Source organism: Ylistrum balloti, unplaced genomic scaffold (assembly GCF_031769215.1).
Source record: "Ylistrum balloti isolate Yb309-2 unplaced genomic scaffold, AGI_CSIRO_Ybal_v1 Utg371964, whole genome shotgun sequence".
Classification (NCBI taxonomy): Eukaryota; Metazoa; Mollusca; class Bivalvia; order Pectinida; family Pectinidae; genus Ylistrum; species Ylistrum balloti.
Genome location: NW_026782960.1, coordinates 26586 through 40239, shown reverse-complemented (window position 1 = coordinate 40239; position 13654 = coordinate 26586). Strand labels below are relative to the sequence as shown.

General features: G+C 41.6%; 1 protein-coding gene across 1 annotated transcript in view; it reads left to right on the top strand.

Moving 5' to 3' along the window:
• Nucleotides 1–165: 165 nt before the first annotated feature.
• LOC132564003 (uncharacterized) overlaps nucleotides 166–13654 on the top strand; it is a gene marked incomplete at its 3' end in the record, with an annotated part of 39707 nt that continues 26218 nt past the window's right edge. The window contains exon 1 of the mRNA XM_060228753.1: nucleotides 166–415. Coding sequence (XP_060084736.1) covers nucleotides 251–415 — 165 coding nt within the window. The remainder of the gene's footprint in view (nucleotides 416–13654) is intronic.

Genomic DNA, 13654 nt, shown 5'->3' with positions numbered 1-13654 from the left:
CATGCATTAACAGATCTAATAGAGAAAACATTTTGATCAATTAGTGTTACTATATCACTATATGTGTCCTGTGTGTACTACAATTTTTTTTATTTTTTAAATGTGATTTTTTTCACAAAAAAATATTGAACATTTAACGAGGATATCGTAGAGATGGTGTCTGTAAGAGAGAGCTGATATTGTTTACTGGGAAAATGAAAATAAATAGTGAGGACTCAAGCACTGGATGATTATATAAAAGTTCGTTAAAATGTTCGGGTTAAAATCTCTAGAATTTGTAAGCGTTTTGATTCATGATGTTGCAGCGTCCAAGTTTTTGTTGACAAATATTCCCGAGAAGGGATTATGGCTGCCGACTGGTACGAAAGGCGAAGGGGAGACTCTTCAAAATGTAGCGCTCCGAATCGCGAACGAGGTAAGAGTGTAATGAAGGATATATATGTCGTCATGTGCTGGGCGATCTTTAAATCCATTTCTTCGTGATTAGATCTGTTTAATTTGCAGACAATCTATGCTTTTAAATTGTATTTGCCTCTTGAACACTCCCCTCCTCCTCCTCCTCCGTCCCCACGACGTGATGGAAAGTGTATTTTATGTTGAGGGAGTCAGGGTCATGTTAACATTTATCGTGTTTACACAATATCTCCTACAGTAATCCTGTGGGGATTGTTTGGGCACTATTTCCCCTACAGTAAGACTCGGAGAATAAGACTCTTGACTCAAAGATATTGGGTGAGCTTATTACAGAGTAGTGGAATAGCGATGTATTGCTAAATACATCCTGTAGTTTAAGGCTCGGAGGACGAGACAATACCTCGACTCCAACTTGAAGTTAGATGTTGGGCTTATTACAGGACAATGGAATGATGCTTTTATTGATTTACAATAATGTACCATTTATTAGCTGAATGTTAACATTCTATGTTACATTAAGTTCATCTATATATAATATTCAGTCTGTGTAAAGGTATCAATCTGATAAACGAAAATGGTTGGTTACATTCTGTGTCAATATATACTGATGTAACAGAGGTCATTACTTATTTCCTTGACTTTGCCAGGATTTGAACCCAGGACCTCTGGTTTACTATTCTAGCACTCAACTGATCACGTTAAAGAGAAGTGTTCTCTAGCCAAGCAGTATATTGCCGCTGATATTTTACCATACTTCCCCTCCTGGGAAAAACTCTTGTCTTTGAGTTTCCAAAGGTTACAGCAACTTGATTGGGGCAATGCTAAGTATTATTCCCAAGTCCCTACATGAGTGGCAATGTAATAGAGGTCATTATTCATTCCAATGCCTCTTCCAGGATTCCAACCTGGGGCCTCTGGTTTACTAGTCCAGCATGCACTCAACAGATCAAATTAAAGAGAAGTTCTTTACAGCTGAGCTGTAAATTGCAGCTGGTATTTTACCAGGGCTACACAGACATATCTGAACCAATTTCCACGAAATTTTGCAAAAACCTTCCATTGCTAAAGGAGCACCAAAAGTATCAATTATATGGTCCCAATTCCCCAGGGACCTGAGGGGCAGGGCCAAAAATAGTCAAATTGTTTAAAATTCAAAACTTCTTCTCAAATTCAAGGTATGGTAGAATCAAATACTCTGCATGGATTGAAATTCCTTCAGGTGTTTTAGCAAAATTGTAAATTTCATGACCCCAGGGTCTCACATTTCCCTCAGGGAAGGGAGTACAATTTACTTAAGTTTATATAGGAAAATTACATTTCTGAGCATAATTTGTTTATTTTCTGTCAGAAATAGTTCAAACTTGGTTAGAATTTATCTTTTTGTTAGTATAAGCTGACTGTTTGATGAGATGCACATATTGACCTTGACTGACCCCTAGGGGCAGGGCCAAAAGTGGGTCAAATTGACTGAAATTTTTTGAAGATGTTTTACTGTTCCTGGAATGTATGGAAGAATTTTTATAGGTAAGTTCAAATCTTGAATGGGTCAACATATATGGGAATTTAACATGAGCATGGCCTCCCACTTGGAATTTCAAAATATGATAACCATAAACAGATAGGGTTATCAGAAGCTTAAATATGGAAAAGTTAGTCTCAGAATTGATTTCTTGTAAAATGGGAGCTCCTTGACTGGCGCCTTGGTGGGTGTTAAAGTAGTTGTTATGTAATTCCTTCTAATGCATTATTATGAGGCAATTCCAATAAAATTATGTCATTGATGTGTGCACATTGTACCAACCAACATTTTGATACCAAACATCACACTATTTCAGGAGAAATGTTATTTTTTATTTTGAAAAATGCAGCCAAAAATCATATATAGATCATTACATTTGAGAGTTTTGGACGCTTCAATTTTCATACTTCAGAAACCAGTTCATTTTTCATACTTGCTTAAAAGTTGGCCACAGATGATATCTTTCAAAAGGAGGATTCTTGAAAAAAATGAAAGCCGTTAAATTTGTCATTTTACACGTTTGCTTAAAAAATCAAGACACTGATTTTTTTTTCATTTTCGTTAAATAGTGACAGCTTAATAACCAAAAGCCTGTAGGTCTTGCTATTGACAAGGTGGTTGTTCAAGTCGATTTGTATCGGTTTGGTTAACATTGCTGAACTTGACCTCTGTTCAAGGTCACACAAATGAGATTTGTTAGAATAAAGACAAGTTTCACAATTTGAAAATTTAGTTAGCAGCTTTATACAAATCTTTTGATGAAGGTCAATGAAGTGAACTTATTAGATAGATTATGTACAATAATAGTGACGGGTTTTGCCTTTGTCAGTTCCGATCCATCATTTGTGGCACTTTGAGAAGCTAATGAGAGATAGAACAGTTGCAGTTTGCAGCACATTACATTGCGTTTTAGTATAGCAGAACTGCTCAGGTGATTGCTTGTTTGAGTGTTGCATGGACTGGGTTAGTTTGATCTTGATGCTGAACATGGTCCAAGAAATACAAAATGTGCACAACATGTGCACACATTCCAACAGTTCGCTTGCCGGCTAGACAGACACAGTAGTAACTTTTGACAGGGTCATCTTGATCATTTCTGTCAAATGCAATCCAAACATTGTATTTTGACTGTGATTTGTGCCTTGAATGGATTTGGCCTCGGAGAAGATTTTCATCATGCTGATAGACCCAAACTTCAAAGTCTGCAGCAGGATTCAGATGCTCAGCAATATATCTTGGTGCTACTTTCACTGTCCTGATCATGCGATGGATAGGTCTTTTCAAGATGGCGGACCAACATAACACAGGAAGGTAAGCTCTGCGTTCAAACGGTAATATCCATAATTTATATACTATGATCATGACACACATTGCATCTGATTCGCAAATAGTGCTAATATTGCTGTACGTATCTATCTAGATGATGATAGACTTAAAATGTAGTGCAATCTGCGTGTAAACCTCGTCAACATGCCGATCCTTTGGATCCAAGCGGATGTGAGCTCAACTATCAGCCTTAGCTAAAACAATTGAATAAATTCAGTCAGAATTTTATTTTCAAACTAAAGATTTGATAAGCCTCTAATCAAATGACAATCTTCTGTGACGAAATCGAAAGCGTGATTGGAGAGAAAAACATGGGAAATTTTGACCATGCAAAAGCTAGGTCTCGTTTTTTTTTCACGCTTCCGAGTATATGAGTTATGGATATTACCGTTTGAAAGCAGAGCTTACCTTCCAGTGTTACGTTGGTCCGCCATCTTGAAAAGTCCTATCCATCGCACGATCACAACAGTGACTTTCAACTGGTATGATCTGCAGGTTACTATTTCTAAATATGCGATATCCATTACTGGAAACTCTATTCAACAGGCATCAAGTTTCACCCAGTTGGCCTTGTTGCACCTAGAAAGGTCAGGTTCATCTGCAACCATTTAGGCCAAGGTGTTGGGCTGAGCTAAACAGGATTGCATTCGCTCAGCAAGGCGACGGTCCTTCAAGTCCCTCTCTGGTGTGGACATATAAATTGGTCCACGTACATCATTCAAGGAAGCAGTATCTACTTTAACAAGTTCCTCTATGACACTAAGGAAGTATTTTGGACTGAGTTATTCTCTGAACAGTTTTCACTGTTTCAGGCGACCATGGCAGCTCTCCAGAACCCATCTTGACTTAGTACACTGTTTGTTCTCATTGGCAGTAAGTGTGTCATGCTGTGTCTGACCTGACAGAAGATAGGAAGGCACGTACACAGAAAACTATGAACCTCGCAGCAGCTCCAACACATCAATAAACCCCCGGTCAACAATCACATTGTCATCTTCACTGAGCCACAAGGTCAGGTTCTCAACTGTTGCAAGAATTTTTGTCAAGATATTTGCATCATTTTCATTGCTATAAAAAGGCCCAATAGTGTCTAGTACATAATTTAACATAGCTGTGCTTCTTTTGCCCACAGTATGAGGATCTTTGAAGGGGATGATCGGCACTTTTTTGGACACAAATATAGGTACCATCAAGGATTACAGTAACTTTTCCCCATAGAAACATCTTGTAAAGGCAGCGTTGTGGCACTTAGCGTCCTCGCGGGTAATGTGTCTTGGACAAAAGAAACGGGGCACAATGGTCTGGCTCAGTGCTTTTAAGACACTATGAAATGTGTGAGACACATACTGTTTTTTTATTTGTCAGACCACACAAGACACCAAGTTGAGACCATGAAATAGTGGTTTTCAGTTTAACCCAGAAAAGAAGCAAAGCGTGGAATGTAGAGGAACATGATCCTCTATTGATGTGTGAGGAGCAAATGCTATGGATTTGCTTCATTTGTTCAAGTATGTAACCAGTCTATACTTTGAAGTCTTCATTTCCGAGATGGTCTACATCTATGCCTGTGTTGGTTGGCGTACCAGCAGAAAGGAAATGGCTTAGTTCAAGAAGGTCATTGATAACCTGATGAAGAGATAATGGTTACCTTGTTTGCAGATCTTGTGGCCAAGAAGGATTTCATTTCAGTAATAATTACCATAACTTTAGTATGTATATCTCCCACTAATTCCCATTCATTTGTATATAATATAAACGAAAAAAGAGAAACCCAAACCCCCCCCCCCCCCCCGTAGGGAGCCCCTCTACCTGCCCATAATTCCTACCGTAAATATTCGCGTATAGTGTGCACTTTTTTAAGCTGAAACTGTCGTGTCAAAAAGGGGGTGCGCACAATCCGCAGGTACATGCCATTCCTGGGGTTATCATTCCCGAGTTCTGCATCCGCCATATTGGATTACCTCCCTTCACATAGTTATATGTAAAAGTCGTCGGTCTTATATGATAGTTTGGAGATAAAAACAACAAAAAAGTAAAATAAAAAAATGTTTTAATCATCTGCCATTCACGCTAGTATTACGGTGAATCTAATTTTTTTTCGTTTCCCGTCGGTCTTACTATTGGTCGGGGCTATAGTAGTGTCTGAATTTCTGCCTCATTTTGATGCTGTATCTGTGGAATTCAATGAATCGGAAGTTTTTAGGCGATTGTCGTTCTGTTCATAAATCGGACAGCCCATCCCACCGATGCCCAAAGTTGGTGACCCCATGACCTCTCTTGATCTGCATGGCCCGCACGCGCAGTTCTGTTGTACTGGCAGCGATGCCGGGATATCGGCGATCGCATACAAAGTTGAACAGCTCTCTCTCTCCATCTCTGGGTGTTTCGCTGTCGCACCTATGTCAGCCCTTCTGGTCAGTGGTTGGGACTTTAGACGGTCTTTTCTTTCTTCCTGCCTTGATATTTCACTCTGGAATGTCGAAGTTGCGACCGGCGGCACGAAACTCCAGTCTCTCGGCGTAGTCAAATGGTGTTCGCTGTTTCCCCATGTCGAAGTCGGTGTAAACAATTTATCATTAAATACCTTCGGATACTGCGATGGGTACAGATACCATGAAAGATCATGCCTATACTGAACAAACCACCTGCTTTTATGGGGACAAGGTAGGATTGAAAATGTTCAGACAGTTAAAACAACATTGTTTTCTGACCAATAGTATGCGTTCAGCCCAAGCCGGGTGTCATCAGTCTCCTCATACTCAACGTGTTAACTGTCATTAACCGTTAATTATACAATCAGCCAAGCCTTTCATGCTTGTTAGGTCACCTGGGTAAATTTGTTTACTTAAGGTAATTACATGTGTTAGGGTCATGCTCATTGTGGTTTCCTAATTATCAATGGATCAGACCACATCAAATGTTTCGTCGCAGTGACCCGTCAATTAATTTTTCTGTAGATTTTTTGTTTAAATCTGATCTCCAAAAAGTACCTGCGCACTATACGCGAGTGCGCACTATACGCGAATATTTACGGTACTCACGACCTGAGACATGTCCTTCTTTATCCATGGCATTGGGCTGAGCAGACGTGTTCCACCTGTGTGCCGATTCTCAATATTTACACTGCAGTATTCCCCATTCTGTTTGGAATTTTTGTTCATTTCAAAGCGAGTCTTACCGTTTTTGTTTCTTTTCCCATTTGTTTGTTAAGTTGGCCTGTTTATTTCAGCTTTCATTTTTTCTCCGCCCGTGTTCAGACACGCGTCGATGAATTTTCTAATTTTTTCGATTTGGGTTGTCTTTTGTTACGTTTTTTTCTGTTTATTTATATTCAGTTCATTCACGTTTTTGCTTATCCTGTACTTGCTTTACAGTGATTGAAGTAAGCTTTCAAATCTTTATTTCTTTTGTTGTTGTTTTTGTTCTGTGTAGCCGAGCGTCATGGCCAGTAACGGTCTTCGCCGAGGTACCCTGAATGGTTGCGGTCACTTTTATAGTGAATCAGACCCCCATTCCGCGTGTCCCCAGTGCCGCACCTGCTCAGAGGAGACACCCTGTGACTCCTGTTTACTTGGTTCACCCTCTATCAGTGCAGTGGCTACCGTTAAATGTCCTTACACTGGCCGGAAGAGTAAATCTTCCGACCGGGGTAAGGGCAAGCGCAAGTCTTCCCCTTGGTTGTCTAAGGATATTGCCCATGGTGACTTTGTGCCTGGACCCACTGCCTCTGTTTCGGCGGAGTTGGTTGGGGTCCAGGGGGTGGCCCCTCCCTCCCAGCTTCAGTCTGGTTCTTGGGAGGAGCAGCCCGGTTCGGAGTGGGATCGTTCTGATGCAGAATTGGTTGGGACCCCCCGTAAGCCTTTTCAGAGCTTGCCTTCGGGTAGGTATGTGTCCCAATCACTGAGTACTAACACATTTAGTGCCTCCGGTGTACCAGTAGCTTCTGGTCCTGGGGAGAGTCCATGTACAGTTCCTGGGTTTGCCCTGCCTCCAGGTTTTGAGACACCACTCCTGTAATCCTTTAGGTTTACAGGTGGCACCTCTTGTTAGCGAGTCTTCCTGCCCACACGGTCTTTCGTTGCCAGGTTCCTGTCACTCTGTGACTAGTATAGGTTTATCGGTGTCCAGGAACCCTGGTTCTACACCAGGTTTTGGGTTGGCTGACCAGTCAGGCTGTTTCCGCAGGATGCCTTCCCCTAGTTCCGGTTTTAATCATGGGTTTGCACATGGTTTCCCAGGACTCAGTATCCCAGCAGTGGCGGTTCCAACCCGTACATGCCTGGGGCTGTTTCCGGTGGGAGTGGCGGATTTCCTTCGGCCATCGGTCAGGGTTTCTAGCCCCAGTCTCAGGCAGGCCAGTTTGGTGTACCCTGGGGTCACTCCCAACCTTTGGGTCCGTCTTCCTACCCTTAAGGGTTTGGATTTGGTCCCTTTTCGTTCTGTCATTGGAACCCTTGGGATTTGGTTTCCCCAAACCAGCAGAGGTACGATGGTTTGTTGGTCCTCCCTCCTTCCCAACAATCCTCCCGTTGGGGGGCTCATTCAGCCGGCACTAAGCGATACCGGGCTAGTAGTGCTTCCGTTTCTCAGGCGGTCCACTCTGCTTCTTCCAAGGAACTTGGGGTGTCCATGCTCGCTGCACGCCCTAAGGCAAATGTGGGTAAATGCCCTGCTAAGCGTTCCCACCCGAAATCCACTCAGCCCAGACTGGAGGTGTCTCAGGTGGTTTCCTATGTAGCACCGAAGGTATCCCTTCCCCAGGATGGGGATACCTCGGAGTCAATGGATTCAAAGGCTTCCCCCTCGTTTGCATGCATTGTGCACGGATGTTGCCCTTTTCCTCGGTGAGAAGGATTGCCCACCTCCTTCGGCGTCATCGGTCCCAGAGGCCACCACATTACTGAGTTCTGTGGTACCTCCTTAACCTGCTCCTCGCAGTGACAGGACCCTGCCAGAGGGCACTATTGTGTCCTTAGCTCTGGCTACTGTGCAGGCGCGTGTTATCAAATTTTTCTTCTACACGGGCTCCTGGGTTTCCTGGGTTGCAACTCGGGGTGATAGATTTATCAGAGGTTAGACCCTCTGATTATGCCATCTACGACGGGAAATTGTCTCCCCATTCAGCCAAGCTGGAATCGAGGGATCTTTCTTCCTGGCCCGGGAAAGCGGTAGACCAGGTAGTGTTCCTAGCCAAGGAGCATCACAAGGTCGAGAGGATGTTGCACCTCTCACTGCATATCTTGTCATACATTGATTTCTTCACTCTTTCCTTGTACAGATTGTCTGATCTGCCTGAGGATCGGCTTTCTGCCGAGGAGAGGCAAGATATGCAGGACAGACTTACGTCTGCCCTGAATTCTGCGTTACGTTCGGTGGCAGTCTTCTCTGCTTGCTGACGTGATGCTAGTTTGCCGGTGTACTGTTCTAGGGGACATTCAGGTGAGCGAACCTTTCTGCTTGCCTTTTGACAGCCCCCTTCAATGGTCCCTCTCTGTTCAGTGATGTTTTACCAGCTGTTCAGAAGGACTTGAAGGAGGACCAGGTGGCCATTGGCGTTCTTTTCAAGAAGCCTGGTTCCAGTGGTCCTGGCACTTCACAGGGTGCTGGGCCTGCTGTGAAGAGGTCAAGGCCAAATCCCAAGCAGCGTTCTGCTGGGAAGAAGTCTAAGACTAAGGGAAGAAGGGGAAAGGAGGCAAGAAACCTCCTTCCAAGGGGAAATCGAGTTTCTGACTCACTTCTTCCCTCCGTACCACTCCCAACTGTTGCGGGTCTGCCAGACCTTGGCCTGGTTTCTTCAGGCCCCAGAACTTTTTGGTAGGCGTGCATCTGGCCTCTTTTCTCACACAGAGGAAAGAGATTACTCAAGACAGTCGGGCCTTGTCAGTGGTGTCGAAAGGTTTAGGGATTCCCTTGATTCAGGATCCCCCCTTGTCTGCAAAACCAATCTCACCCCCCCCCCCCACGCCCCCCCACCCCTCCCAGGGACCCAGAGAAGGCTCTTGCGTTGAGGGAGGAAGGACCATGGAGGATGCTTATTTCCATATCCCCATAAAGAATTCGGCAAGGAAGTACCTCCGTTTTACTTGTGAGGCAGTGTCTTCCAGTTCCGGGCCACTTACCACTGCTGCTCTGGTTTTTACCAAACATTTACAGGTGGTGGTGAGTTTCCTGCATTCTCAGAGTATAGATGTTTACATCTACTTTGACGATTCCCTCATGTCACACATGGTCAGGGATTCTTTGATGCAGAATACCTGCCTGGTCCTGAAGCTCTTGCTGAAGATTGGCTTCATTCCCTCCCGAGAGAAGTCGAAGGTGTCCCCTTCTCAGGACTTTGTGTCTTGGGTAACCATTTCAATAGGGTTCACGACATTGTCCACCCACCAGAGGACAAGTTTGTTAAGGCCCAAGACATGGCTCTAGCTTTCATGGACATGTCCCGGGTTCAGGAGCGTTGGTTCCTCAGGTTTCTAAGGTATCTCAGTTCCCTGGCTGATGTAGTCCCACTGGGGCATCTTCACATTAGGCCCTTGTAAATGTTCCTTCTTTCCAACTGGGTCCCTGCTTCAAGGGATTGGGAAGCAATGCTTCCTGTAACCCAGTCAGTGAAGGACTTTGCATCTTGGTGGGGATGGGTTGGTGGGGGGGGGGCAAGGATCACGTTGGTAATTCGTTTTGCTTATGACTACTCTGATGAGGGGATGCAAGGGCACATGAGGTCAGGGCTCTCGCTTTCAGGCTCTTCATTTCCGGAGGTTATGTCAGCCGCTTTCTGGGGAGGACAGACCACTTTCACAGACTTTTATTTACAGTTGCTCGTGTCGTTTTCTGACGATCTGTTTTCCTTGGGGCCCTTGGTTGTGGCACAGTCTGTGGCTGTTCCCCCTCCTGTTTCGCATACTAAAGTAATTATTACTGAAATGAAATTGAGGTTTTTCTTGTAAAACCAATTTTCATGATGTAATACTTACCATAACTTTATTGAGTCCCAACCTATGTTTGTTGATAACAAATTATCTTGCCTCCCCTTCCTTTCTGTTCTGCACTTTCATCTTTAGCGTAAGTGATAAAGAAGGACGTGTCTCAGGTCATGAGTAGGTATTACGGGCAAAAATAGGGACTCCCTACAGGGGGTTGTTGGGGTCTCTCTTTTTTCATTAATTGGTTTTACAAGAAAAACCTCAATTCAGAGAGTCACCAATTACATGGTCATTGCAAACACAAGCATCAGGGGGACACCATAGAAAATGCAAAAATATCAAATTTGTCCTGGCATGCTGAGGTATGGTGCATAGCCCAGTGCCCTCTTTTCCATATATGACACATCTTTTATGTGCATTGCCACCATACAATAATTTCTCAACAGAGATTAGTGGTAGTTGGTTGGATGACATGAAATCAGTGTAAGCATCATCTGCATCAATCTCCAGGTCATCTGGGGTGCTCATACCAGAAGGTTCATACAATTCAGACTGCAATGGCCTTTGCTTGAGGTACCGCTTGTAGCACTTTCCACATATGTTTTCTTCTGTTATGCTATTGATCTCAGCTGTCAGCAGCTGGTGCAGTCAGTTATACTGGGGTAAATATACATGTCTTACTTGAGCTCGGGCTCCTTGAGATAAATCTATCATCCTGGTTTTACAACCACGACCTATGCACACGTCTGACATGATTAATTGTAAACCTGATAGAAGATTTGCAGTAATTTGAATTTAATACAGAATGTCTAACTTTATCTATGTAATTGTATATATACTTTATAGTAATACTTTTCTATGTTTCAGGACATTAACATACTTGCATATTCAGATGTCAGACAAAGTTGTCATTTCTGGCCTCTTTTATCAGTTATTAATTAGAATATTTAACTAATTTATATATTATATAACATGTTAATACAAGCATTGTGACTCAGGAGACTGTTTTTATGCTAAGAGCATTTTCAATGCTCTTCAGCATGTTGCTGTCGCCCCTGGCCCTGAGTATCTGTACTTCGTTTTCATTGGTTCATAAATCGAAAGTTTACTCCTACTCCATCTGCCGGACATTACCGTAATCATTGGATTATCGCCCCTACAAGTTGCTGATGCTAGTCATTAAACGAAACAACCTTATCAACATTTTCTTCATTACTTGTACATCAAGAAAACGTTTTGTGTTGTGTATTAATGATAACCAGGCATCGAAATTTGTAAATACAATGACAAAGACTCACGTTTTATGGTGGTAAATTTTGCGAGGCGATGCCAATATGGCGGCTGAACTTTCTTTTCCGCGCGATGCATTGTGGGTGTCATATCTTTCTTTTTTTTTGGGGGGGGAAAATTTTCATCCCGTTTAATACTGTTGAAAACTTTTGTAAATATTGAAATATGTAGTTGAAAATAAGAATGAAACTAAAATAAGAATGATTTAGAGTAGCATAAAATTTTGACGGAAACAGCCGGGGTGCTCGGTGCTGCCCCGGAAAGAAGACGGCGGCTGAAAGAAGATGGTGGGTAACTTATGTAGTTAAGTATCACTATATATATATATATGCTGAATTTAATGTCAATACCTATACTGAACTAGCAATTGCATTTTTTGCAACAATTCATTTGAAATGAGCCATCGCATGTATTGAATTTAGGCTTGACGGCGACGCGCAAGCTGGGCACTGCCGCCATGGCACTTTTTTTCAAAATATTTTCAAGACTTTTCCTTTGAAGCAGTATGCATTTGAAAAATGTTATGTAAGCATCTAGCACATTTTTGTTGCTTCCGTAAAGTATTTCAGTATTTTGAAATGGATTTATTTTTGAATGATCGTTTCATAATGGTCTCATTGCAGTCACTTCTGTCAGTGGCCCAACAGATCGGAAATTAAACAGAAAAAAAACTTATCTGTAATATTGTACTGTACTACTTACGCTACCGTGAATAGATCTAGGAATCTATCTGTGTCATATATCGATTTTACTTTAAAATATCGGTCACTGTCCGTGCTATTGTAGACCTAGCTCTTTCAAATTTTTGATGGGAGATAATTTATAAGTACCCCAAGGCCAGGGTATGAAATCGTACGGGAACTCTACAGCTATGCCAATTGTAAGGTTTACATGTGAAGTTAATATATATAGTTTTAGCTTAAATTCAGTTTTTGTCTTTCTGACATGATGTCTCATTGATTCTGTTGAAGAGTGATGCATGTGAACGATTACAATATGAAAATTGGGAATAATGAAGATGTCAATTAACATCTGAATCCCGGAAAGTGTTTTAATAAAGATTAGGATAAACCTAGCAAAGTGTTAGATCCCAGTGTGAATGTGTAAAGTGTAAGGTCCCAGTGTGAATGTGTAAAGTGTAATTGGTACAATTCTTATTATGCCTGAACTTTTAATATATGTACTGTATTTGTTTATCTCAGAAATTTCAGTATTATGTCAACTGCATCCACTTTCAGTTCAACACTTTTGATTCATCAATTTTACACAGCCCTAGACTCAATATTTGTCATTAATTGTCGTCTGTTTTTTAGCATTTTAGAGTTTTGTTTCAATAAGATGTCAATAATCAATGAAATTGATTAATTGAGAGGACATTTTCTTAGTACAGTTAACCAGGCTTTGTAGTGGTTTGTTCAGAACTGTAGTTCTGGTTAAGTAACCATTAATCATGTCCTTTCAGCTACAATGTTATACATTTTTGAAATACTTCTACTGTAGCTAAATGTGGCATTTGTAATAGACATAGCCAAAGTTAATTTTGTGATAGAAGTAGCCAAAGTTAATTTTAGGATCAGTTAGGACAGCTACTGTTTGTAACAGTTACATGATGATGTAATTAATTAAATTTAAATTATGTTATGAAAATGGCATTGCCATTACAGGTATTTTCAAAATAATTAGATTACCATTACATGGCGGTCCAATGTAATTGATTAAATTACACATTACTTTTCAAGTCAAATTGATTTTTGAAATACAAATGTCAAAATAAATTATCATACTGCACAGATTTTAACTTTATGATTCAATCTCTGTATGACCATGGTCGAGATATTATTATTTTGCTAGCTGTCCATCGCTTAATAATTTGACAGTCCTGAACGTCAAAATAAGTAATTACAGTATATTTAATATAGACTCCTATTGGGAAGTTCAAGACTATAAGCTTATACAGAAGTGTATATTTCTTGCACATAATCATAGCAATAATGAAATATTTATTTATTTCCCTTACTCTCTTTCAGCAGGTGGATGTCCCTGAAGAAATGAAATCTGGAATGGTAGAAGGTATCTCTATTGATTCTTCCAACTTGGAATTGGCCATTATGACCAACAATGGATTAGAGGACCTTATGGTGGAGAAAAACGTCCTTCTTTCCAACCTCCAATTAGATGTTGAAGA